The 26,771-nt window shown below is 42.7% G+C and overlaps 1 protein-coding gene across 4 annotated transcripts in view; it reads right to left on the bottom strand.

Annotated features, from left to right (window-relative positions):
• LOC128696412 (CCN family member 2) overlaps positions 1-26,771 on the bottom strand; it is a 188,780-nt gene that overhangs the window by 53,015 nt on the left and 108,994 nt on the right. For 3 of the 4 annotated variants that reach the window (XM_070092289.1, XM_070092291.1, XM_070092290.1), the window contains one exon: positions 12,045-12,182. The exons of the other annotated variant lie outside the window; for it this stretch is intronic. In XM_070092289.1, coding sequence (XP_069948390.1) covers positions 12,045-12,182 — 138 coding nt within the window. The remainder of the gene's footprint in view (positions 1-12,044; positions 12,183-26,771) is intronic. 4 annotated transcript variants of the gene reach the window in all.

Genomic DNA, 26,771 nt, shown 5'->3' with positions numbered 1-26,771 from the left:
CTGTTTTTCACACTGAAACACCATTCGAGACCCCCAACCTTCGCCACACACACACACACACACACACACACAAAGCTCATGGAGCGGGGAGAGAGAGGGCCTAGTAGCAACCGGTGAAGAGGCGGGGCCAGGAGCTAGGACTCGACCCCTGCAACCACAAATAGGTGAGTACAAATAGGTGAGTACACACACACACACACACACACAGGTGTTTATAAAAAGTTTTGCAATGTAAGGTTGGGGGTGCAGCCACAAGTTTAATAAAATGCTAAGATGTATTTAATTAAATCTCTGATGTGATGCGAGTGTATTGAAAGCTTGGCAACAGTGTGATGTTACAGTGTGGCAGTGTGATGTTAGTGTTGATGTGATGTTAGTGTTAGTGTAAAGTTAGTGTGTTAGTGTGATGCAGTGTGACAGTATGATGTTACAGTGTGGCAGTGTGATGCTACAGTGTGGCAATGTTATGTTAGAATGTTATGTTACTGTTTAGTTTAATATCTTAATTATGCACCCCATATACATGGTGTGGACGGCAATCACAGGTTTACAGAGGGATATAATTGGTCCAGGAACTGCGCCTCAGTGTTCCAGTAACTAAGCAAGTTACAATGATGAACTATTTGCAAGTTTATGTTCTGGTAACAAACGAAATTAACTGTTTAGACATGATTTTAGTCACAAAAAATTACCGTGTAGCTTATATGTGACTTTGAATTATTTATGTACCTTATATTTTAGCAAGATATGGTTGAATTTAGGCAAGTTTATTATGATTTTTTTTTACAATTGGTAAAGTTAGGGTATTTTTTTTTTCCAGAATGGGTGATAATTTGTCTGTGGATAAAATGCTCTAACATATCTTAAGCATTTGTGAGGGAGTTGTCTCTGAATTCATTCAGTATTCGCATTCCAACACAGAACGATGCAGGGATTGACAATGATTCACCTGGGTATGTTTACCACAGCTAGTGACGCAATGCCCCAGAAACACCTGTATCCAGCCGGAGCCGGGTACTAGTAACACTCAAGAGTGCTTGTTTCGTTGGACACATAGATACACGTGGCTCCTCTTGCATGATAGTGATAAACGGAGATCCACTATAGACATGTGGCTCTTCCTGCATGATAGAAAGTTCGAAGGACTTACCTGGAGTTTACCTGGAGATGGTTTCAGGGGTCAATGCCCCCGCGGCCCGGTCTGAGACCAGGCCTCATGGTGGATCAGGGTCTGATCAACCAGGCTGTTACTGCTGGCTGCACGCATGCTGACGTACGAACCACAGCTCGGTTGGTCAGGTACTGACTTTAGGTGCCTGTCCAGTGCCTTCTTGAAGACAGCCAGAGGTCTACTGGTAATCCCCCTTAAGTGTGCTGGGAGGCAGTTGAACAGTCTTGGGCCCCGGACACTTATTGTGTTGTCTCTCAGTGCACTAGTGGCGCCCCTGCTTTTCATCGGGGGAATGTTGCATTTCCTCCCTAGTCTTTTGCTTTCATATGGAGTGATTTTCGTGTGCAAGTTTGGTACCAATCCCTCCAGGACCTTCCAAGTGTATATTATCATGTATCTCTCTCGCCTGCGTTCGAGGGAATACAGATCAAGAACCTTCAATCGTTCCCAGTAGTTCAGGTGCCTTATCGCACTTATGTGTGCCGGACTGGTGTCAGTCTCTCTCCATCTCAACTCAGTGAAGTTCATTTGACGTTCATCTCGTATTATCATTCTCATTATCATTCGTATTATCATCCTCATTATCATTCGTATTATCATCCTCATTATCATTCGTATTATCATTCTCATTATCATTCGTATTAACATTCTCATTATCATTCGTATTATCATTCTGCGGGCATACGCAGCATCAGTTCCGTAGCATCATGCATCGGAAGCCCAATGTGAGATGGATGTGTAGACACAATTATCCCGCACATAAGAGATTGAAACTTGGGACGACTTTTCGGTCCAACTTGGACCATTAACTAGTATAAAGTTAATGGTCCAAATGTGACCGAAACGTCGTCATAATTTTAATTCTATGTGCGGGTTATGTGTGTATTGTTCCAGTCACGGTATTGTGCTTTTTACTTCTTTTGAGATGGATTTAATAATGTTAGTAGAACCGAAGGAGAACAGTTAAAGGTTGTTGAGTTTCCGGCCATTAACTCTGCAAATTTCTTTCCGGTAACATCCAGTCATGATGATATTAGTACAGAGGTATTACTGTAATGTGATAGTATATAGTACTGCCTGGGACCTGAGTACAGAGCGTCACGTTGGGCCTGAGTACAGAGCGTCACGTTGTGCCTGAGTACAGAGCGTCACGTTGTGCCTGAGTACAGAGCGTCACGTTGGGCCTGAGTACAGAGCGTCACGTTGGGCCTGAGTACAGAGCGTCACGTTGTGCCTGAGTACAGAGCGTCACGTTGTGCCTGAGTACAGAGCGTCACGTTGGGCCTGAGTACAGAGCATCACGTTGGGCCTGAGTACAGAGCGTCACGCTGGGCCTGAGTACAGAGCGTCACGCTGGGCCTGAGTACAGAGCGTCACGCTGGGCCTGAGTACAGAGCGTCACGCTGGGCCTGAGTACAGAGCGTCACGCTGGGCCTGAGTACAGAGCGTCACGCTGGGCCTGAGTACAGAGCGTCACGCTGGACCTGAGTACATTATCACGCTACACAGCCTCGAGACTAAAAATAATCCAACATCGGTAACACTGGAACCAGTGGTGCACAATAAGCAGCTCTGATAAGTGGCCATGTTAGCATATTAATGATAGCATTATACCGATCCTGAATTATATCAATGCTTCAATAATTAATTAAAAATAGGGTCGTAGAATGACCGGCAAACTATATTGCTACTGTGGTCCAGGCTGTACCGTACCAGCTGTGTAGTCCAAGCTGTCTGGTCTCAGTACCAGCTGTCTGGTTTGATGTGTTGTCCCAGCTGTACAGCATCAGCTCTGCCAAAGAATGTGGTATTGATGGGGCATAATACCAACAAGTTGATGAACAAGAAAATGTGCAAGGGCATCTTCAACGCAGTTAACGTTTTCGCCCGGGCAGCAAGCGTCTTCAGTCGAATACAGGCATATTATACCAATCGAGGCAGTATAATTAATTTTGAGGTGATCAGTCCCTTAGTTTTGAGGGACGTCAAGGTTACGACGTCACCTCCAGTTGCTACACCTCACTTCTGCTCCAGTATACGAGGTCTGACGGCAAGCGTGTACTTTATTCTGAGGGACTGACCACCTCTGACCAAGGCTGAAAGACTGTACACCTCAAATTTACTTCTGCTTCCATTGCTATACTCGCCTCTATTCGCCTAAAAAAAAGCCTGCTGCGTAGGCGAAGCGTTACGGCACAAGAGATACCTGAGTGTTGTACGTATCTTATTCGTCATTCTGCTAAAGAAAGAGAAATGCACTTCGAACTTTAGTTACGAAGGAATGAATTTTCAACACCAGGAATGACATCTGTTCTCCAAATTTCTCTTCATTGTTACTTTCACTGTTTTCTTCAGTTACTCTGTTCTGTCTTCCCCGTTGCTTTCACCATTGTCTTCGCGCTGCTCTTGCTGTTTACCCTTCTACCGTTCGCCATGTTTTCGAACAATTCATGTTCATAAAAAAAATGCGAGATTAAAATCACTCTTTTTAACCCACAGCAAATGACATTTTCACCCAACGCCGAAGACAAACACTCACTTCACCTCCTGGGTAACTGTGTAAGAATTTACCAAGTTTAAGGACTCGCCCACTGCAAACTGACGATGGTCAGCTGCTGGTGAGAATCCACTTATTGGACGCTAACGAAGGTCTCTTAATGAGGTTCCTAGCTAAGGTGTCGTAATGAGGATCCACTTGCTGGACATTTACTAAGGTCTCTTAATGAGGTTCCTTGCTAAGGTGTCGTAATGAGGATCCACTTATTGGACGCTAACGAAGGTCTCTTAATGAGGTTCCTAGCTAAGGTGTCTCAATAAGGATCCACTTGCTGGACACTAAGGTCTCTTAATGAGGTTCCACTTGCTGGGAAATAACGAAGGTCTCTTCCCAAAAACCAACTTGCTGGAAATTGACGATAGTCAGCTCCTTGATGAGAACCCACCCACTGGAAACTGACGAAGGTCACCTTCTGACGAAGATTCACTCTCTGGGAACTATCTTTTGTAACGAATATATATATATATATATATATATATATATATATATATATATATATATATATATGAAATAAGATCACAGTAAACAGGTGATTTCAGAATATGCAAAACAACCACTCTGAAAGAATAGAGAAATTCCAAGCGCTTTCGTGACTACTCACATTATCAAGGAACTATGAAAGTAAAGCATCCAAGGAAGGTAAATAAGGGGGTCTGGCCAACACCTCACTATCAGATCCCACAACGGTTAAACACCTGACGCGCGCCGGCCCAACTGGACAGGTCCTTTGCACAACCACCAACAAACTATTCTACCCAAGAAAATTTTTAAAATTATTATTTGTCCAGTGTATTATTAAATTCTTCCCAAATTCTATTAATTATAAATGGATCTAATTTATATAAACCAAAGGAAATATTCATATTGTCAAAACTGCTTTTTATGAAACAAGATTCAATTATATTCCTGTCGACCATGGACTTGCTTGATACTACTTTCTCAACTTTTTGAAAATCAATTGGATGGTTAAAATCTCTTACAAGAATAAATAGAGCATTGGAATCTTGTCCAGTTCTAATGCTATATTTATGTTGTTTTAATCTTAGTTCGAGATTTTTACCAGTTTGACCGTAATAAACTTTATCGCAAATTTTACAAGGAATCTTATAGACACATCCATCAGCATTTTGGGGGGAATTCTTTATCAAAAGTTTTTGTTACTGTATCAAGATTTTTGAATACAACTTTAATATTAAAAGTCTTAAGAAGAGAAGGCATATCAACCAAGTTTTCATGGTAAGGGAGAACCAACATATTTTTAGTTGAATAAGGTTGGTTGTCTCTTTTTGGATTGTAAAAAGTATTTCTAGCAACTTTAAAAGATTTATCAATTACATTTCTTGGGTATTTTAAATCATTACCTATTTCATAAATTTTGGATATTTCCTCATCTATGAACTCAGGACTACAAATTCGTAAAGCTCTCAAAAACATTGATGAGAAAACAGACAGTTTGACTCTATCTTGATGCGAAGAATAAAAGTGGACATAGGAACAGTTATTTGTAGGTTTTCTGTAAATTTTAAATTTGAATTCATTATTACCCTTAATAATTAAAACATCTAGAAAAGGTAATGAGTTATTTTCTTCAAACTCAACAGTAAAGTTTATGGAATTGGCTAAGTTATTTAATTTTCCAGGGAAATTGTGTATATCTACATTTTTGGGCATAAGACACAAAATATCATCAACATATCTGAACCATTTAGCTCTATTAGGGAGGATTGTGTTAAGCAATCTTGTTTCATAGTTCCTTGATAATGTGAGTAGTCACGAAAGCGCTTGGAATTTCTCTACTCTTTCAGAGTGGTTGTTTTGCGCATATATATATATATATATATATATATATATATATATATATATAATCTCGAGTTAACCCAAGAAAGTCGAACAGTGTGGCTTATTTTTTCCTTAGGATACAGCTTAAGAGGTTAGGTTAGATAAGATTTGTCAAGAAACAGGACAAGTGTTTTCTGACGCGGGTATCAGTCACATGATGATCCGACCACTGAAGCTATGGTCATCTGACCGAGGCCTTTCTCTGGCTTACCGGTTCACGTCTTCAAAAATTATAACTGTTTACGACCCAAGACAACATAACATCCAGGTACACATTCATTACTAGTGAACATGAGCAACAGAAGCAAGGAGATTTGTATATGTGTCTCGGCTACCCAGGAGACTGGAAACCTTGTCCTCTCGGTTGTGAACCGAACGCTGTAACACTGAACTAAGAGTCTATTCATGATTCAGTGAGGGAACTAAGAACGACTGTGTATACTCTCCATGACGGTAGAAATAACATCAAAGGAAGAGCTCAGAGGAATTAATTCGTAAATACACAAACTTAATGTAAGGATTTCGGGCGAGGAACGGAACAATTGTCATATGCAATCCTCTTAAGATTAAAGTGGGACTTCGAAGAGCAGGACAGTCAGAGGGAACATTGTAGTCGTAGATATGCTAAAGTCAAGTTTGTTTATTGTCTGGAGGATTGTTTTGGCGAAGCTACGCAATGAACTTAATAAATTTTAGTAAGGTTGGGTCGAATATTCTAACTAGCAAGCTAGAAGAGACAACACTTTTCCTGTGATACTAGCTAGCTTGAGAGTAAAATCCGACATTTCAAATGACAGTAGTAATCTGTAAAGACAAAAATTTAGATCCAAGGAAGAAACCACCAGGAGAGTTATAATGTCAGAGGAACCATGTAATAACATTCCTGAAAGTTACGAACAGAGCAAGTATGCAAGGCGTCAAATGGACTGCAGTTTGCAAAGAAAAGGAATATATGACTTAAGAAATCGTAATGACACGATTGCAAACAAACCATACCACCGGCCGGGATTGAACCCGCGGTCATAGTCTCAAAACTCCAGCCCGTCGCGTTAGCCACTAGACCAGCTAGCCACAATAAGATTCATCCAACTAGGTATATTTCTACACCATATGAAGGTTAGCACAGGCACCTCTGTGACCACAAATGCTAGAGTTCGTCACGGCCACGCTAGCTGGAGATTTGTCTGTAAAAACTTGCATTTGTGGTCACAGTGGTGCCTGTGCTAACCTTCATATGGTGTAGAAATGTACCTACTTGGATGAATCTTATTGTGGCTAGCTGGTCTAGAGGCTAAAGCGACGGGCTGGAGTTTTGAGACTCTATGACCGCGGGTTCAATCCCGGCCGGGGGTATGGTTTAAAAGGAATATATAATTGCAGTGTTAAGGTTGTACTTGCTGTGAGATCTTATATGGGTTATGGTTGTAACTACACCTTACGTTGTTGCTAATCTGATCTCCATCGTACCTGCGACTTGTGGATAAGGTAGTGGCAGAAACAAGTCAGCCTTGCATCTCCCTTCGACCTGCTTTGATTCGATCTACGCAAGGCGAAACATTGTCCCGACAAACGGTGTTCTGCACAGTGTTTTTTTCTTCACTGTTGTTGGTAGTGTTGTTGGTGGTGCGTTCATGAGCTGTCTTCGTTGGTAACTACAGGAGTGGCTCCTGTTTGGCCGCTCCCGCTGGTAATTACAGGAACGGTTCCTGGTTGGCCGCTTCCGCTGGTAATTACAGGAACGGCTCCTGGTTGGCCGCTCCCGTTGGTACCTAGAACGTAAGAACATAAAGAAGGAGCACTGCTGTAGGCCTACTGGCCCATACTACAGGATCGGCTCCTGACTGGCTGCCCATGCCTTGAGACCCAGGAAGATTATCGTACCCACGATCCCTCAAGACTGCCAAAGTTAGTTAGAAACTCGATTTAACGTGTGGATCTGAGAGACATTACCGAATGTTTTACTCGATTTCTTTTCTAAGGGAGAAGGCAAGTAAGAGAGGGTAAATGGGTGAGGGAAAATAAATGGGAAGACATCCACCTTTCTCTGCATTGCTCTGAAGAATTCACTGGGTGGCGAAGCATTTCCAGAATGAAGATACTCAAATGTGGCACAAGTGTCTCATTTTTTTTTTTTTGTCGTGTATGCTGATAATTTGAGATAAAACATACCAGACCATTTATAAATAAGGTTTGAAAATATGTAGTTGAAAAGACAGTAGTTCATACTTAGTTGATGCGTGTGTCTCGTGTGTCCAGGTACACTCAATGCAGCCTGTGCAGCAGTGGTTTCAGAGGACATTATTTTGTTATCGCTACTACACATTAAGCCTGATCTCCTCAGACAATGGACAAATATCATTCAACATTTAAAGTTTTGTTAGAAACCAACAAACTAAGTGAGGCCAAGATTAAGGGAGGGCGTATTTGTAGGTCCCCAAATTTTCCAGTGATTTTCAGATGGCAATGAATGACGTGGAGTTAGCAGAATAACATTCGTTCAAGAACATATATACTGGGATTCCTGTCAGACAGACACGTCAACTCCGACTACTGCAAAGTTACCAATGATTGAACTGCCACAGGTCACCCAAACTGTTTCCCCTGGCAACCTCTCTGACGTGAATGACGAGCATGGAGAAAGATGACTATGGTAAATGGAGTACCGCAATGTTTGCCGATTTCTCCTGAAAGTTGCAACAAGACCAGCCAGCTGAAACCTACAGAGGATAGTGCCTCATGGGACTGTGCCATGCAACTCCTGAAAACATGCCCTGTACCCTCTAAGGAATATGTCCTGTACCCTCAAAGGAACATGCCCTGCACGCACATGTGATCATGACTTGTTCCTCTAGGAAATGTGCCCCTCTGCTCCTAGGAACGTGCCCTGCTCTTCTAGGGGATGTGCCCTACTCTAGCAATGATCCCTTCTCTTGGGAACATACCCTGCTCCTCCTAGAGACATGAACTGCTCCTAGGAAGGGAACCCGCTCCTCCTCCTATGAACTATCCCCCACCATCAGGAAGGTTTCTTGACGCTGGTGACGGTCTCATGATCTAAGGACTGGGACCTGTGCTTCTCTTCCTTGAACCAAACCTGAATGCCTCCCATTCCCCTGTATGACATTGGGCCCTGTATGACGCTTACGGGTTGAGCGCTGCACCATGAATAAACTACCCTGTTCCTCCAAGGAACGTTCTCCGGCTCCTCAAGTAGCGAATGCTAGATCAGGAACAATTGTATTTCAACGGAAGAAAAAATACGAAAATTGGTGGGAATATAAAGATATGCGTGTAGATTATTATGCAAAACTTCCATTATATCCCACCCAGGCCTTCCCCTCAGTCTTAAAAAAAAAAAAAAGTCATATTTGCAAAATTTATAAGCCTAATGGCTCTTAAAGTATATCGTTCATCAGAAAGAAAATTCGGTAAAGGTTGCTCAGATTCGTGTCTGGTACTTTACCAGATTTTAGTGTGCATTAAGTTTATTAAGTTAATAATTTCATGACAGACTAAAATTTGTGTTTCTTTGCATCAAGAATTAGCATCAGGAATGAGTGACAAAAATATTGGTACTTTGAGGCAAATCCACAAGCGCTGTCTACAAGAACTAGGAATACACTGAGGGACGTGGACAGGACAGAGGGGGCAGCCCCTCAGCCACAAGAGAATGCAGTTAAGAACGGAATTCCAATATCGACAATAATTCCCGGAAGTTGGGTAGTAAAGACACTTAATACCAGATGAAGGACGGCGGAGTTAGTGAGCCTCAAGGTAGGTTTTAATAATGGGGGAAAAAACTCAGCCTTTATAACAATCGACCTCGTGCCATTAGAGTAAATGATGGTAATCTGTAGATCATTAGGGATATTATAATTGATTACCGAAGTTCGTACAAGTCTTCACATTTCTCTTGCTTGGAAATATTCAAACTGGGAAAACTCTCTGTTCAGTATTGGCAGAGAAGGCGATAGTTGTACAACTTAGCGAGTGCCACAGGGTAATAGATTTCAGTGCTAGACACTGCTAGTAAACTCTAGAAAGGTGAAACGTTACGCGATATTTCTCTCCAAATTATTTTTTTAACATGTCTATATTTTTTTTAACCTGTGTGAAACTCTAAACCGGTATGGGTCATTCAGCAGAACGAAAAGTAGAGGGTCGACCCTCTGTCAGCTTAGAAGGGACAGACGCCTTGCCATTTAGTACACACTTATCCCTTCTATAGATCTCCTAAAGAATTATTTACGACAAGACATCGTATAATAGAACTCTGCTCTATGTGTTACATTCCTAGTTTAAATAACTAAATGGTTATAACTGACCATAATTTTTAAAGGGATGGATCGGTAAGCCAGTGGAAGGCCTCGGTCAGATGACCAAAAGCTCCAACGGCGGGTCGTATCTAAGACCCGCGTCAGGAAACACTTGTCCTATTTCCTGACGAACCTTACCTAACCTAACCTCCCTAGTTAACCTGCTACTCTCTAGTTGTTAAATAACTCTAGTAACAACCCGTTTTCATTGGTACATAGAACAAAATTTTAGAAAACGTAAAGAAAAAGTTGAATTGACTTGGGAGGCCTGGTCGTGGACCAGGCCACGGGGGCGTTGATCCCCGGAATACCCTCCAGGTAGACTCCAGGCATGTAGACCGGTTAGGTTATACGAGCGACTGAGGTTTCGGATTTTATGAGCACTGGACAGGACTGTTATTGAAGTGAATATTTCAGTTGTTTGTTATGGATGCGACCAGATAATCCATTTTCATTTTACACTTGTTTTAATTAAGCATTCCAGCATAAATTTATGAACGCTTCCAATGTACAAAAAAATGTTTGGCTACTAAAACAAAACAAAAAAAAAAACTATATTTAACCACAAATGTACTCAAACACGAAAGTGACACGTCTGGCTGCGCAGTCTCTGGACGACCCCAACCAGTGTTAGAAGTCGTACTTTTTCCTTGTTCGGTGTGAAATCGGGCTGGATGACGACAGAGAAAGCTGTAAGGACACGAACACCGCAGTGAGGTAGAATGAACGGATACTGTACATAGGAGAAAGAAGCTTATGACGACGTTTCGGTCTGACTTAGACCATAGTCCAAATCGAACCGAAGCATCGTTGTAATTTTCACTATCCTCTGTGCGAGTTATGTGAACATAAGAAAGGAGGAACACTGCAGCAGGCCTACTGGCCCATATTAGGCAGGTCCTTGTCAAGCCCAAACCTATTAACAAAAATATTTGCCCAATCCATTATCAGTGCTACCCAAGGAATTAGTTTCGAAAACCCTGTTAACTCGCTTGCACACGGTATTGTACCTTGTTATTCTTCGAAGGGATGCTGGTTTGTGTGAGGCTGAAGAAGCGAGTAACTGGCAGCATATTACACCGGGAGAGAACTCCACACTATCCTGGAAATAAGCCTTTTTGCTAACAATTGTAACACGAGTCAAATTCATAACATAAACAATATTTATTGTTTGGAGTTAGTGTGAGGGAAAACGCTAGAGGTCGTCGCTACACTTTATGAAGAAAAATTGAGTTGGAGTAGATGCAGCTGCTGCTGCTGGATAATATATTAACTTAAATGGCAGTTCTGGCGGAGTCGGGAAGTTAAACTGGACGAGTTCGTGATAGGGAAAAACTAGTCGTTGGCGAGTATTGTCGTTCTGGTCATCAGAAAAGAGCGTTTCCTGACAAGGATCCTGATCAGATGATGACCTGCGCCTCACCTTAGTTTTACACCCCATTTTATTTTCTGTGTATTAGAAGTAATCCAGGTCCCAGGACCGAAACTTTTTCTAATAAATGTCCTAGTGTCTGTTCACGTATATTTTTAAATTAATTTATGGGTATTAGTTACCAAGGTTTATGTCAAACCCCATTTAAAAACAAAAGATCACTACACGGTAGTGTACGAAGGTTGATTCGAATGACAAGAGCAGACGTTGACCTAATGGAAGACGTGAAGGCAGATCTCGTTGTACACCGCGGACGGCAGGGCAGCGGGTCTCGTGGTGCGAAGTCTCTCTCCCTCCAGCAGCTACTGAAGCAACTGATCGAGGCGGTAGGGAATTAGCGTCGAGGATTAGCCAGGGAGATCATCAGGTTTAACGACATGTCTTGCAACACTGTTGGCTGTCCAATATGTTCTTTGTGTTCGTTGTTAGGGTCAAGGATGACAGAATGCACAAAAGTCATTGTGCCTAATGCGGGTCTAGTGATGTGATGAACACAGCTGGAGCTTTTGGTCATCTGACGGAGGCCTTCTACTGGCTTACCGGTCCACCTCTTTAAAATTTTTAGTTATAATTATAACTATTAAGGATTAAAGTTAATTCTCATTTTATATATACACCTATCGGTATTTTCTGTCTGGTTTATGTATACCGAGAATGTATGTACGTCACACTTGTGACGTACATATATACACGACGGTATCTGTTGGGAAACTGTGTGTGTGTTCTTACCACAGTGTAGGGGCTGGTGTGTGGGTGTCTTCCTCTGTACCAGTCACACTGGTAACAGGGCGACCGCTGGCCGATCACGCCCGCCGCCCACGTCAACACGCACCACGCCCCCACCAACACCACGCCACTCACGCCCATCTGAAAAAAAAAATATTTATCCTTGAAAAAGGTCTGGGGGAATATGACTGTCTCTGTCTGTCTGTCTGTCTCTCTCTCTCTCTCTCTCTCTCTCTCTTTCTCTCTCTCTCTCTCTCACTCAGTCTATTCCAGCTTTTTTGTATAACTGGAATACAAAGAAATGTGAATCCCCTTCTTCCTAGGATCAAACTTGATCACCCACCATTCCCTAGGGATTTGCATGATAACTACGAGTTTAGCGCTTCCAAATTAATATAATCTAGAGTATATATCTTAGGGAAAGCGTCAAAATCAACAAAGATTTATATCTACAGAGGTAAGGGAGCCTCACTGTTGCCAGAATACGTTTAACAGTCCGTCAGTGTGTCCAAGGCAATCTTCACTTGTATACTAGGTTATCTGAAGCTTCAGTATTACCAGACTAAATGTGTTTTGGAAACCTTCATTGCTGCTAACGTTTCAGTTCAGGGACTTTTTTTTCGTTGGCAGAAGTAACGTTTTAGGGCGCCTTCAGCTTTACTAAACAATTTTTTTTGACGACTCCGTATTTCATGATAACGTAACGGAGAATCTGGAAGTTCTCCATTAGTATTACTCGAGATAATTTAGGATTACCTTGAGCAATCCCAAATTTTCTTGTAACTGACAAAATACATGTATCAGTATGCAAATATTCCCATTTTAGGGTCTAGCTCCCTGGCCTTTTGTGTCTCCATATACTGTTGTTCGACCATCCACAGGATGTACGACACGTACAATACACTACGTTTCAGTCATAATATTCATAAATCTAATACACAAATAACCCGCACGTAGGAGAGAAGGAAGAGCTTATGACGACGTTTTGGTCCTACTTTGGACCATTTATAAGTCATACTGACAGAAGAGAGTCAGTCAGTATATAATCTTCGATCTCTCTTTTAATATTTTTAAGTTATATATTCTCTTTGAATGCAAACGGCTTTTCCACCTGAAAATAATGAGGATTTGTTATTTCGAATACGTTCCTGAGACGCACTCGACTGTGAAAGATAAGAGGCAATCATCGCCGACACTTCCTTCCCTGTTTTTCGCTAAGTGAGCCAATCTTCTTGAGAGCCCCGTAATTTTGGCAGAGGTCCCACTGACACCGTCCACCACAGAATCCTCCTCCTCGATTCGGAAAAAGATTTGTAACCTTCTCTTCCCCCCATCCCTTTTACTGTGACCTGGGAGCGGGAGGAAGGTCTTCGTAAAATAGCTCGTAGTTAGAGTAGCCTGGGTGCCATGTACAACTCATCCTCCTAATCGTAGCTTAAAACGAAAGGACTCATTCCAAGAAAAGGCGGAGACGAGGGCAGGTTCCCTTTCACGTGATGTTCCTGTTCACTTAGCATTGACTGCTAGCTGACTGTTGTGGGCTGCATTTTGAGAAGGTGACAGAATACCTTGGTTAAGGCTGGACTCTGAAATAAGATGAAGTAGGGTAAGAGCTTTCAGAACTTTACAGAGTAAAATGAAAAATACAATCTTCTAACTTGTGTACCGCTTTATTTTTGAAAGTTGTAAGCCAGAGCAGATTATATATATATATATATATATATATATATATATATATATATATATATATATATATATATATATATATATATATATATATATATATATATATATATATATAATGTCGTGCCGAATAGGCAGAACTTGCGATCTTGGCTTAAATAGCAACGCTCATCTTGCCATATAGGACAAGTGAAAATTTGTGTATGCAATAATTTCGCCAAAATCATTCTGAACCTAACGAAAACAATATATTTGATTGTGTTTGTTTAATATTAAATTATTGTAAACAAATCTAAAATATATGTAGTTGGGTATGGCTAAAATAAATTGTGACTGATATAATATGGTTAGGTAAGTTTTTTAAAGATTCTTTTGGTGCAAAATTAAATTTTTTTTGCATTAACATTAATGAAAAAATATATCTTTAAACGTATAAGAGAAAATTTCAGAAAGGACTTAATTTTAAATGAGTTTTTGCTAATTCACCAGTTTTACATATTCGGCACGACATATAATATATACATTATATAATATATATATATATAATTAGCATAAGAGGGTTTTCAAGAGAAAAATGGATTAGTACGTGCCACAAGTGTCAAATTAGCTAGGTTGTGATGGTTACGTGGACCTGCTGGACGCTACCAACGACAGTCTGTCAGTGAACAATGAACTCTGATTTCAGTAGAACAGTTTGACTGGTGGACTGGTTCCACTGTCTAAATAGACAGCCTCATTATGAGATTCTGGACTGACATTTCGCTTTAATTAGAGCGAAAAGTCGTTATTTCCGAAGGCAGTACGACCACTCAGTCACTTCTTACAATACAGGGTCGAAAGAGTGAGTGTATCAATAACAAACGTGCTTCTTGGTAATGGTTCTAGAGGGGGAGATGCCTTGTTGTTGACGGGTTCTTGATCCGAGAAATTGGAGCTACCTTACTTGTATAGCATAATCTACACATTATAGACTAGGGTTGCCCTTAAAATAGATTTATATCCAAGACATTCAGCAAGGTCGATTTTCACTGGAGGACGAGGCTGCTCGTGTCAGATTTATTGTGTCCTCGAGTGAAATTTCTTTCTATCATCACTTTTGCATTAAATCAACATGTGTATTGTCAACGGATCAGAGGGTCAAGAGGTCGCCTAAGGTCTTCATGAGCGTGTCGTTTTTCGTGAATTGTTCCACCCACAGTATTGTGTGATGTAAATGGTTTTGAAAACCATGTTGGAGAATGAGACACTTGTACTGCATATGGAAATCTTTATTGTGGCTTCAGTCCAATACAGAGAAAAACGGTGACAGATGAAGAGGAGTAACCATCGCAAGGCTTTCCTCAGGGGAATCTGATGTGTATTTTTTTTTACGTATGTATGGTGATTTCTTTTTAAGGTTCATTACCAGCAAAAGTAGTGGGCCTACTGCACGAGCACTGCTGGTGGTGTAGCGTAAGCAGGCGCCTGTCTAGGAAGAAGCGGTTCATTCAGTACGAAGTGTCTGGTCGGGTCATATTCATATTTATTCTCTCTCCCTTTTTTTTTTTTTTTTTTTTTTTTTTTTTACACAGAGTTTGACAAGGTTAAGGATCCCTAGCTTTATCTCTCTCTCTCTCTCTCTCTCTCTCTCTCTCTTCGCTGGAATAGCTCTAAGTCCCTCATCTTCTACACCCAAGGCATCTTTTCTGGGAGACGAGGACCACTAAGAGGTCCTATTGTTTATTTTTTTCAGGATCTCAGCTTCTCTGACATCCCCTCTGCAAAAATAATCCCCCCCCCCATTTCTGACATTTTCTTCTCTGACTCCCTCCCTTCCCTTTCCTCATCCCCCCTTACCTGACCCCTCTTTAACACTCTTATGATAATCCCTTTGACCCCCACCCCACCATTCCCCCATATAAAGCCCCCTTGTAAAGAAAAACAGATTTCCCTGCCACGCACTCTACTGCTTACCATTTTAAAGTGTGCAACTTTCCCCGGGCTAACTTCTCGAGATACATGCTCGTCCTCAGAGAGCACCTGCTTAAAACTTACTCCAAGAAAATGTTAAGTCCATTTTTTGGTGAAGCCTTGTAAATCGCCCTCAAGATTTTACAGTGAAAACAGCTCGACTCCACGGTAAACTTGACCGCTGGTCCTCCCACAGCCTCGCGTATCCCAGGCTACACCCACCTGTATTTTCACACAGGATATGTACACCGAGAGGTGTGAAACGTTTCCAGAAGGTAACCAAATGTAGTTCACTAATCTATCCTCATGTAGTAGGCAAGTTTTAACCGCCACTAACCAACCCACCAACCGAGCTTAGCTAGGAAATGTTTAAATATATAGACGAGTGTCACTGGTGATGCAAGGCTGTGCTGCTGTCAAATGTACTCGTGGTTCTCATGGTACTCGCGGTATTCATGGTACTCGCGGTACTCTCCCTCAGGGCTGCTCTCTTTGTACGTTTTTAATTAAGAATTTTTAAAGTTCGTTTTGACTTTAAAATTTTATTTCCTTGCATCCTTTTTTTTGCAGACTTGTGTCTAATAATGTTTATTTTAAGAGCTTTTATTTGCTCTAATTGCACGAACAAATGTTTTATTTGTTACTTAAATGTACAACTTCCGTACGTTGTTGGCCTCTATACTGAAGATTTATTGTTTACATGTTATCCTGCCTCAGCTGTTATCCTGCCTCAGCTGTTATCCTACCTCAGCTGTTATCCTGCCTCAGCTGTTATCCTGCCTCAGCTGTTATCCTGCCTCAGCTGTTATCCTGCCTCAGCTGTTATCCTACCTCAGCTGTTATCCTGCCTCAGCTGTTATCCTACCTCAGCTGTTATCCTACCTCAGCTGTTATCCTGCCTCAGCTGTTATCCTGCCTCAGCTGTTATCCTGCCTCAGCTGTTATCCTGCCTCAGCTGTTATCCTGCCTCAGCTGTTATCCTACCTCAGCTGTTATCCTACCTCAGCTGTTATCCTACCTCAGCTGTTATCCTGCCTCAGCTGTTATCCTGCCTCAGCTGTTATCCTGCCTCAGCTGTTATCCTACCTCAGCTGTTATCCTGCCTCAGCTGTTGTCCTACCTCAGCTGTTGTCCTACCTCAGCTGTTATCCTATCTCAGCTCATTTCAAACCCCAGCCCTATCTCAGGTATTCTACCCCCCCCCAGGATACCACCCACAACAGTCGACTACCACCCAGGTACATACTTGCTGCAAGGTGAAACAGGGGCAGCAGGTGTAAGGAAACATACCAAATGTTTCCACTCGTTCCGGGGATCGAACCTCAAACACTCGGTATGTGGGGTGAGTGCGCTGCCAACTGAACCACGTGGAAAAAAAAAAAGTTGTTCCTTAATGCCGACGAGGGGTCTCTAAATCCATGAAAGTGGACATGTCTTCCCTTTGGATCGAACATGATTACCTCCCATGCCCTCTATGGGCCCCACGATTTTAGCGCTTCCCTGTGATTATGTAGTAATTTCAACGACTTGTCGAACCACTACAACAAATTTGTTACTACGAGAAACACGTGTTGTTTACTAAAACGAATTTTATCATTCCAACTCTGAAGTTTCGGTCCAGACTGGATCATTATCAAGTCCGGGACGGAGCGAAACGCCTGAAAAAAAAATCTCAAATTTGAAGTTCACCTCCAAATTAATCCTGATTATTTTTGAGTGCTAAAGGTACTATCTTCACAGGAGTTTTACGAACAGTTTTATAAACTTTTTGGAGGATCGAAATTTCTTACCTGTGGAGAACTGGCTTATGCAAGAGCAGTGCTCTTTCAGTTTATATATTCTTGTCCAACTATGGCGCTTGAAGGCTTCTTCAGCAAATTTTTCTTACTCCAAAAATTTAATTATTGAAGTCTAAATATCTGTTTCCCTGAGAAAATTCGAGTTTGGAATTTTTAAGGTAAAAGTCGTCTTAATGAATGGCCATTACTGGCTATAACAACCCCGGGTGATGACATCAGTGCCACTGGTGCTGGTGATGACAGTGCCACTGGTGCTGGTGATGACAGTGCCACTGGTGCTGGTGATGACAGTGCCACTGGTGCTGGTGATGACAGTGCCACTGGTGCTGGTGATGACAGTGCCACTGGTGCTGGTGATGACAGTGCCACTGGTGCTGGTGATGACAGTGCCACTGGTGCTGGTGATAGTGCCACTGGTGCTGGTGATGACATCAGTGCCACTGGTGCTGGTGATGACATCAGTGCCACTGGTGGTGGTGACATCAGTGCCACTGGTGGTGGTGACATCAGTGCCACTGGTTGTGGTGACATCAGTGCCACTGGTGGTGGTGATATCAGTGCCACTGGTGATGACATCAGTGCCACTGGTGATGACATCAGTGCCACTGGTGATGACATCAGTGCCACTGGTGATGACATCAGTGCCACTGGTGATGACATCAGTGCCACTGGTGATGACACCAGTGCCACTGGTGATGACACCAGTGCCACTGGTGATGACACCAGTGCCACTGGTGGTGGTGATGACATCAGTGCCACTGGTGGTGGTGATGACATCAGTGCCACTGGTGGTGATGACATCAGTGCCACTGGTGGTGATGACATCAGTGCCACTGGTGGTGATGACATCAGTGCCACTGGTGATGACATCAGTGCCACTGGTGATGACATCAGTGCCACTGGTGATGACATCAGTGCCACTGGTGATGACATCAGTGCCACTGGTGATGACATCAGTGCCACTGGTGATGACATCAGTGCCACTGGTGATGACAGTGCCACTGGTGATGACATCAGTGCCACTGGTGATGACATCAGTGCCACTGGTGATGACACCAGTGCCACTGGTGATGACACCAGTGCCACTGGTGATGACACCAGTGCCACTGGTGATGACACCAGTGCCACTGGTGATGACACCAGTGCCACTGGTGATGACACCAGTGCCACTGGTGATGACACCAGTGCCACTGGTGATGACACCAGTGCCACTGGTGATGACACCAGTGCCACTGGTGATGACACCAGTGCCACTGGTGATGACACCAGTGCCACTGGTGATGACAGTGCCACTGGTGATGACAGTGCCACTGGTGATGACAGTGCCACTGGTGATGACAGTGCCACTGGTGGTGACAGTGCCACTGGTGATGACAGTGCCACTGGTGGTGACAGTGCCACTGGTGGTGACAGTGCCACTGGTGGTGACAGTGCCACTGGTGGTGACATCAGTGCCACTGGTGGTGACATCAGTGCCACTGGTGGTGACATCAGTGCCACTGGTGGTGACATCAGTGCCACTGGTGATGACGACATCAGTGCCACTGGTGACGACATCAGTGCCACTGGTGATGACGACATCAGTGCCACTGGTGACGACATCAGTGCCACTGGTGATGACGACATCAGTGCCACTGGTGACATCAGTGCCACTGGTGACATCAGTGCCACTGGTGACATCAGTGCCACTGGTGACATCAGTGCCACTGGTGACATCAGTGCCACTGGTGACATCAGTGCCACTGGTGACATCAGTGCCACTGGTGACATCAGTGCCACTGGTGACATCAGTGCCACTGGTGGTGACACCAGTGCCACTGGTGGTGACACCAGTGCCACTGGTGGTGACACCAGTGCCACTGGTGGTGACACCAGTGCCACTGGTGGTGACACCAGTGCCACTGGTGATGACACCAGTGCCACTGGTGGTGGTGATGACACCGGCGCCACTACTGACAGTGATGATGGTTGTGGTAAAGGTTGTGACGATACCAGCGCCACTGTTGACAGTGTTGGTGGTAGTATCTTATACACTATTAACGGGCTAACGTTAATCACTCAGGCGTTTTCTCTCTCTCTCTCTCTCAAGCTATTGCTCAGCCTGACAGAACATCAACAGCAGTAAGACTAGGATCAGCAGCATCAACAGAAACAGCCGAAACAGCAAGAAGATTAGCAGCAAAAAAAGGCATTTTGTGTAAATTACTTAAAAATATCTGAAGTACAATGAAATACATCGCAGAACCTTACCCGGTATATTTGCCAGCTCTTCTAGTATGTGGATTCATCTTTGGTGTGATACAGTATAAAAGGCTTCCTTGCATTCCAGGAGCTTATGATACTGGGATTCACTGATTCAGTAACCACTGGCTAATTTTCGTGCTAATTTCGTGCCCTAGTATTCTGCGCTCTAGACTTGATTTATATACTATAAATCATTCGTTTCTGCTGTTCGTGACTGATGACAATATTCATGAGAATAAGTGATTGCAAACCGATTGATCATTCTTGAATTTCCAGCACTGATTCTTCTTGTGCTTCTAGTTTCACTGATAACATTCACTAGTTTTAACCAGTGACTGCTATCATTCGTCTGCCAGTCATACCTGTGATATACTTGTGGCTGTTTCTGCCACCGACCTGCAGGCCTAAAGAGTTAAGAACAACCTGATTGATCTGGCAATTACTGCGGGTAGTGGCTAACTTTCCAAATAAAAAGGAATAGTGAGAAACAGACGAACATCGTCCCACTCTTTCTTAAACCCGACTCACTAAACTTTTGAACAGATGGAAACAAGCTTTCAAAGGACGTGTATTCCATACCCCCGGCCGGGATTGAACCCGCGGTCATAGAGTCTCAAAACTCCAGCCCGTCGCGCTAGCCACTAGACCAGCTAGCCACAATAAGATTCATCCAACTAGGTATATTTCTACACCATCGTGTCATTACGATTTCTTAAGCGACGTGTATTCCCCCTGGCCATCTCTCGTCAGGAACCACTGCAGCGGGAAATATAAAAGTCACTTCATAGGATGAAGCACTTAGGAAGCATTTTCGTAAGAGGCGACTTCTGACTGCGGCCAGAGTGGGTCTGATGGACAAGAAAGTGAGTAGGAATGGTCCTGATTGACCAGTCTGATGGATCTTTTGGGCCTGTTCCTATGATTTCACTTAAATCATTTACTCTAGGTCAGTTCTACACTAATTCTAAATGAGCGAAAATAATTACGGGAAAAGGACGTGATTACCTCCATAATATAGTAAGAGTTGCAACTGCAACTGACTCAGTGAAAAAAAAAGACACGTTGCAGGAAAAAAAAAACTTTAATTAGGACGACGTTTCGCTCTGTGTAGAGCTTCATCAAGTCAAGACTGAATAAAGTTCTAAACCGAGCAAAACGTTTTCCTAATACTAAAAGCCAGTCGTGCAACCTGAGTTTCCTTCATAATACTCAGCAGAGTAAGTCATCTTGATCTCCAGCAGACCCACAGGAGCCGCGTAAGGCAGCAGAAATCATGCGACATTTAATTACAGTAGAGAAAAAATTCAATGGCTCATACAGTAATGCTTTTAGAGGCTTTAATGCTTAAAAAAACGATTAAATGAATATATCCTCGTCATTCTTTGCACAGTAAATATGATATACTGATCATATACGTATTTTCACAGAGCATATTTTATATTAATGGTGATAACGTACATTTAGCACGCTAAATTGCGTTAGTGGTTGAAAATATGTCGACGATTTATATCCGATCAGCTAGGCTGAGCTGGGGAAGGAAACAGACGTGCAACACCCTAGCACCCACACCCACACACACACACACACACACACACACACACACACACACACACACACACACACACACACACACACACACACACACACACACACACACACACACACACACAGCTGTGAATCGACCCCTGTAACACAAATAGGTGAGTACACACACACTGAGATGAGACTGGCGGTGATCGCCGGGTCTAATACATCAAAAGATGTCAGGGAATCCGTGTTAGTAGTTGAGTGGGTTGTTGGGTGAGGAGAGGTGCAGAGAGACAGCCACGACCCAGCGGTAATGAAGCCTCTTGAATATATAATGAATATATAACGCCACCGCTTGTGACAGTGGGACACTCACAGGGTCGCTTGTGCCAGTGGGACACTCACAGGGTCGCTAGTGACAGTGGGACACTCACAGGGTCGCTAGTGACAGTGGGACACTCACAGGGTCGCTAGTGACAGTGGGACACTCACAGGGTCGCTAGTGACAGTGGGACACTCACAGGGTCGCTTGTGCCAGTGGGACACTCACAGGGTCGCTTATGCCAGTGGGACACTCACAGGGTCACTAGTGACAGTGGAACACTCAGGGTCGCTAGTGACAGTAGTACACTCTCAGGATGAATCGTGAGGAACAGCAGTACTTACGGAGCTATTTATGGGAAAGAGGCTCTCTGGTGAAGGACGGGGCTTGGGAAGCCTCTCACAGAGGCACTTGGGGTATCGTGAGAGCAAAGGTTGTGAAATTATTTACAAGGATGATAAAATAGAAAATACTGTAAATGAAACGGTGAAGTTTGGAAAAAAAAATACATCTATACTTTGTTCAATCGTTGTGAAAGAGCAAAGCAGGTCTAAGATAAGATTTGCTTGGATTTTTAACATAAGAACATGAAGAAAGAACACTGCAGCAGGCCTACTGACCCATGCGAGGGATATCCACCCAAGATAACCCCATAAAACCAGTGCGTCATCGCTCTTATTTCCATTGGGGTCCTTCAATCTTGCCCCCCAGGATGCGACCCACACCAGTCGACTAACACCCAGGTACCTACTTACTGCTAGGTGAACAGAGACATCAGGTGTGAGGAGACATGCCCAACATTTCTACCCAAATCGGGGATTGAACTACGGACATTCATGGTGTGAGGCGAGTGCGTTGTCAGCCGAGCCACGAAACAGCAGCAAGTCAGCAGCATACTATATAACACGTATATAAAGGCTCTTCATGGAATACGCTGCGTCACCGTGGAGCCCCTTACTCATAAAGCACGTATAAAATCTGTAGAATATCCAAAGATTTGCGACGAAACTTGCCACCTAACTGAGAATGAGATATCGGATGAGACGCGGAAAACTGAAAGTGACAACCCTGGAAAAAAATAAAAGAAAAGTTTAACATGATCATGGCGTATAAAATTCTAAGAAGCGTCGACAGGGAGGACACAAACAATATGCTCGATAAGGGGCCCGGTGAGACGGGGCTATATGAGGAAGCTAAAGACACAGACGAACCATAGGGATGTCAGAATATGATGTATCTTTAATCTCAAGAAGGTTTAAAAAGGAACGAGCAATAGGAGGAAAAGCTTGAAGCTCCCTGCGGCTACATTTGTTTTACACAAATCAATTCTATAAGCTAAGAGCTGTTATCCTATCTCAGCTTATTTCATTGACCAGCCCTATTTAAGGTATAAACCATACCACGGGCGGGGTTAGAACCCACGATCAGAGACTCATAAAACTCCAGACCGACGCGTTAGCCACTGGGCCAGCTAGCAATCGTGTCATTACGATTTCGTGAGTCTATTTAAGGTGTATAACCACCCTCTTTACCCCCCATCCCCGGATGCTACCCACAGTAGTCTTTGAGTAGGTATGAAGGAGCCTGGATGACCATGTTCAGGTAGATGTAAGTCAACACAGCAGATGAGGTCAGGAGCTGTGTCTAGGTCCCCAACAAAAATTCTGAGCAGAAACAGTCTCTCTGGGGTTGCAAAAGACAGTGTACAGTACGAAAAAAATCTGACCTTTTCGAAAGGTCCAGGCCCATTAAGACAGGCCTAAGGAAAAGATAGATAGCCACGTTCATAGTTTTAAAAATTGGAATAGGTGGCAGTACAGACAAAGCAGAATAGGTTGTGCATGATGTGGATGCCGTGTAAATTCGTCAAGGTAGATTGTCCATTTGTCAGTACGAGTTTCTAACTTGTTGATTTGTCACTCAGACATACATACCTCGTTGATACAGTGCTCGCTTTAGAGCGCTTTGCTAATACGGCGCTTTTCAATTACATATATTCATGTTCATAATTTTTGACACTTGCCTCGCTCTTAAGATGGTCTTCGGCAATTTTCATTTTGTTTTATTCTATTACTTTTACTTTTGCATTTTTTTTTTAGATTTACTCCTATTATGCAGTTAATGAGAGTGCAAACATTATATGTACTGGTAAGTGAAAAAAAAGGCTGTGATTTACTTGTAAATGTGTAGCGCTTCTGTGCTTACCGCAGCGTGGAGGAACTCGCTGGGGACTAAGTCCTGCCACCTGTTGCCAAGCATCCGGCTGTCTTTAACTGCCTTTATAAAAGTCAGAAAGTAACACTCTAGCTCTAAAACTGGCTGGCCCAAAGCAGCCAATCATAGTATGACAGATTACTCAAGCACACAGATAACAGCCAATCAACGTGTCTGGATGGAAGGAGGGGAGAATTTATTCCCAAGGGACAAAACAGCACTGAGATTATTGCCTCACAGCAGTCTTTCCTTGATGTTGGAAAAACTGCTCCTGATCCGAGGAACTGGAGCTACCCTTCCTCCCCTTCTATCAAAACAGATTACTTGCACAAAGTCCTTTTCCGAACTAAAAAAAATTATAAGAACATAAGAACATAAGAAAAGGAGGAACACTGCAGGAGGCCTGCTGGCCCATACTAGGCAAAGATAATGCCACCCAAGAAATAAGCTCTGATGTGAAAGTCTCAAATCCAACCCCTCCCACTCATGTACTTATCCAACCTAGATTTGAAACTATAGCCTCAATAACCCAACTAGGTAGACTGTTCCACTCATCAACTACCCTATTTCCAAACCAATACTTTCCTATGTCCTTTCTAAATCTAAACTTACCTAATTTAAATCCATTACTGCGCGTAGAGATCCTCAAGACCTTATTAATATCCCCTTTAATACCTATGATCAGGTCTTCATTCTTCGTCTAACAAGTGAATGTAACTTAAGAGTCAGATCGGAAGATTTCTGATGCTATGTATTAATTTAGTCATCCTACGCTGAATGTTTTCTAACGAATCCATTTTGTAATACGGAGACCAGAACTGAGCTGCATAATCTAGGTGAGGCCTTACTAATGATGTATAAAGCTGCAGTATGACCTCTGGACTTCTGTTGCTTACACTTCTTGATATAAATCCCAGTAATCTATTTGCCTTATTACGTACGCTTAGGCATTGCTGTCTTAAGGCAAATATATTAAAAGATATAAAAAATAGAGCTGTCTGCATACGATAGCGTAATTGTCCTAACATGAAGTTTTCCTCCTCCACGCTTCCCTGATATCGTGCCTTTAACATCCCTCCACGCTTCTCTATTACACCTTTAAACTTCTCCCACCCTCCCCAGATATCACGCCTTAAACTTCCCTCCTTGGCTCCCCTGATATAACGTCTTTAAACTTCCTCCGCTCAACTTTCCTGATATCAGGAACTTCTTCCTGTGTGAGGTTGTGAGGAATAATATTCTCCAGGCACCAGTAACTGACAATAAAAACACTCACTGCTAGAGTGATGGAATCGGAAAAGTCACACCGGATGTTAGGCGATACGGGGAGTGAACTGGAGCACCGATTAGATGTCTTACGGGCTTCTGGAGAAGCCCAGAAACTATTAGCTCAGTTATCACTGCAGAAAATTGCATTTTTATACTTGTATTTTCTTGCAATAAAATGAAATCGAAAAAGGACTCTGTGGACATATAATTTGACAGCGTCTGTCAAGCTATTGGCTGACTAATGCTCCACCATCAATGACACTACTACTACTACTACTACTACTAATAATAATAATAGCATTAATAAAAGTACTAATAATGAAAATATATAGAGCATATAAATATAAATGTACGTAATATAAATAATAATTTTATTATTATTAATAAAACTATCTCACAGCAACACTGTAAAGTTCAGTGATGTGTCCTGATCCGTGTGCTACATGAACGACGTTCCTGAGTGAGTTAAAATTCTCTGTCAATTGGTTGGCTGGTGCATGTGTGTGGGACATCATTAGATGGAACGACCAACTCAACCTGGGGACAAGAATGGAAGCCAACAAGCAAGCCACATGTGAAGCGTCTGCCTCAGTTATTCTTACACAGTTTTGTCCAGTTTCATTTTCTTTAAGGCTTTTTATTCCTTGATCCTCTCGCTATTCTTCATGTTCTTATTCTGTTTATTTTTATCTTCTATTTTTATTTTATCGTTTTGTCCATTTTTCCCCTTGTATTCTTATTTCCATTTTTTTTTCTTTTCTTTCTCTATTCCTCTTGCTTCCTTTCCGTCTAACTTTGTCTTTCATATTTTTTTTTTACATTTTTTCCTCTATATATTCTTTTCCCCTCTGGTCTTTGTGGGTTTTTTTTTTTTTGGTCGTCTGTCTTTTTTTCTCCTTCGTCTTTCTAGTTTACGTCATTTTTTCCCCGTCTTTTCCTCTTTTTACCCTCCTATATTTGTTTTCTTACTGGTGCATAAATGGTCTCTGTAGCTGTACACGTTTAAAAATCGTAAGCCTTTTACTTTGTCTCCTGCCGTTGACTGACAAGAGTGTGTTTTGTGGATGAGAACAGGAACGATAACACACACACACACACGCGCGCGCACACACACACACACACACACACACACACACACACACACACACACACACACACACACACACACACACACACACACACACACACACACACACACACACACACACACACACACACACACACACACACACACACACACACACACACACACACGCGCGCGCACACACACACGAGAGACAGAGAGCGATAGAGAACGAGCAAAACTCTATCCACACAGACCCTTCGCTGACCGACTGCCCCATCACACCTGCTGCATTCAGTGTAACTAAGATATTCCCGTACTTAATTCCCGATTACGTAGATAACATACAGTGAAAACACATGCTCTGTGCAAATCTCTTTTACGACTCTCGACTATAGCGTTTTGACCATTTATTCGGAGACAATGGAGGTTGTCCTGGCACCGCAACTGCTTTGTATGAATGTATTCTGGGAATTGGGTAGCCTGTGTGAGCTGATGGGAATTAGACACCAGAGGGTGATGGTGTTTATATAGTCAAGTGTGTTCCCAGTATCAAACTGTAAACAGGTCTCTACAGTGTGTGTTTATTCGGTAAAAGCTGATATTATCCTGATACCAAAGTGGTGGTGGTAATTTTAATAATAATGCAATATTAATAA

This window comes from Cherax quadricarinatus, chromosome 39 (genome assembly GCF_038502225.1).
Source record: "Cherax quadricarinatus isolate ZL_2023a chromosome 39, ASM3850222v1, whole genome shotgun sequence".
In the NCBI taxonomy this organism is placed as follows: domain Eukaryota; kingdom Metazoa; phylum Arthropoda; class Malacostraca; order Decapoda; family Parastacidae; genus Cherax; species Cherax quadricarinatus.
The sequence above is the reverse complement of the archived record's forward strand: the minus strand, read 5'-3'. Positions and strand labels throughout refer to the sequence as shown.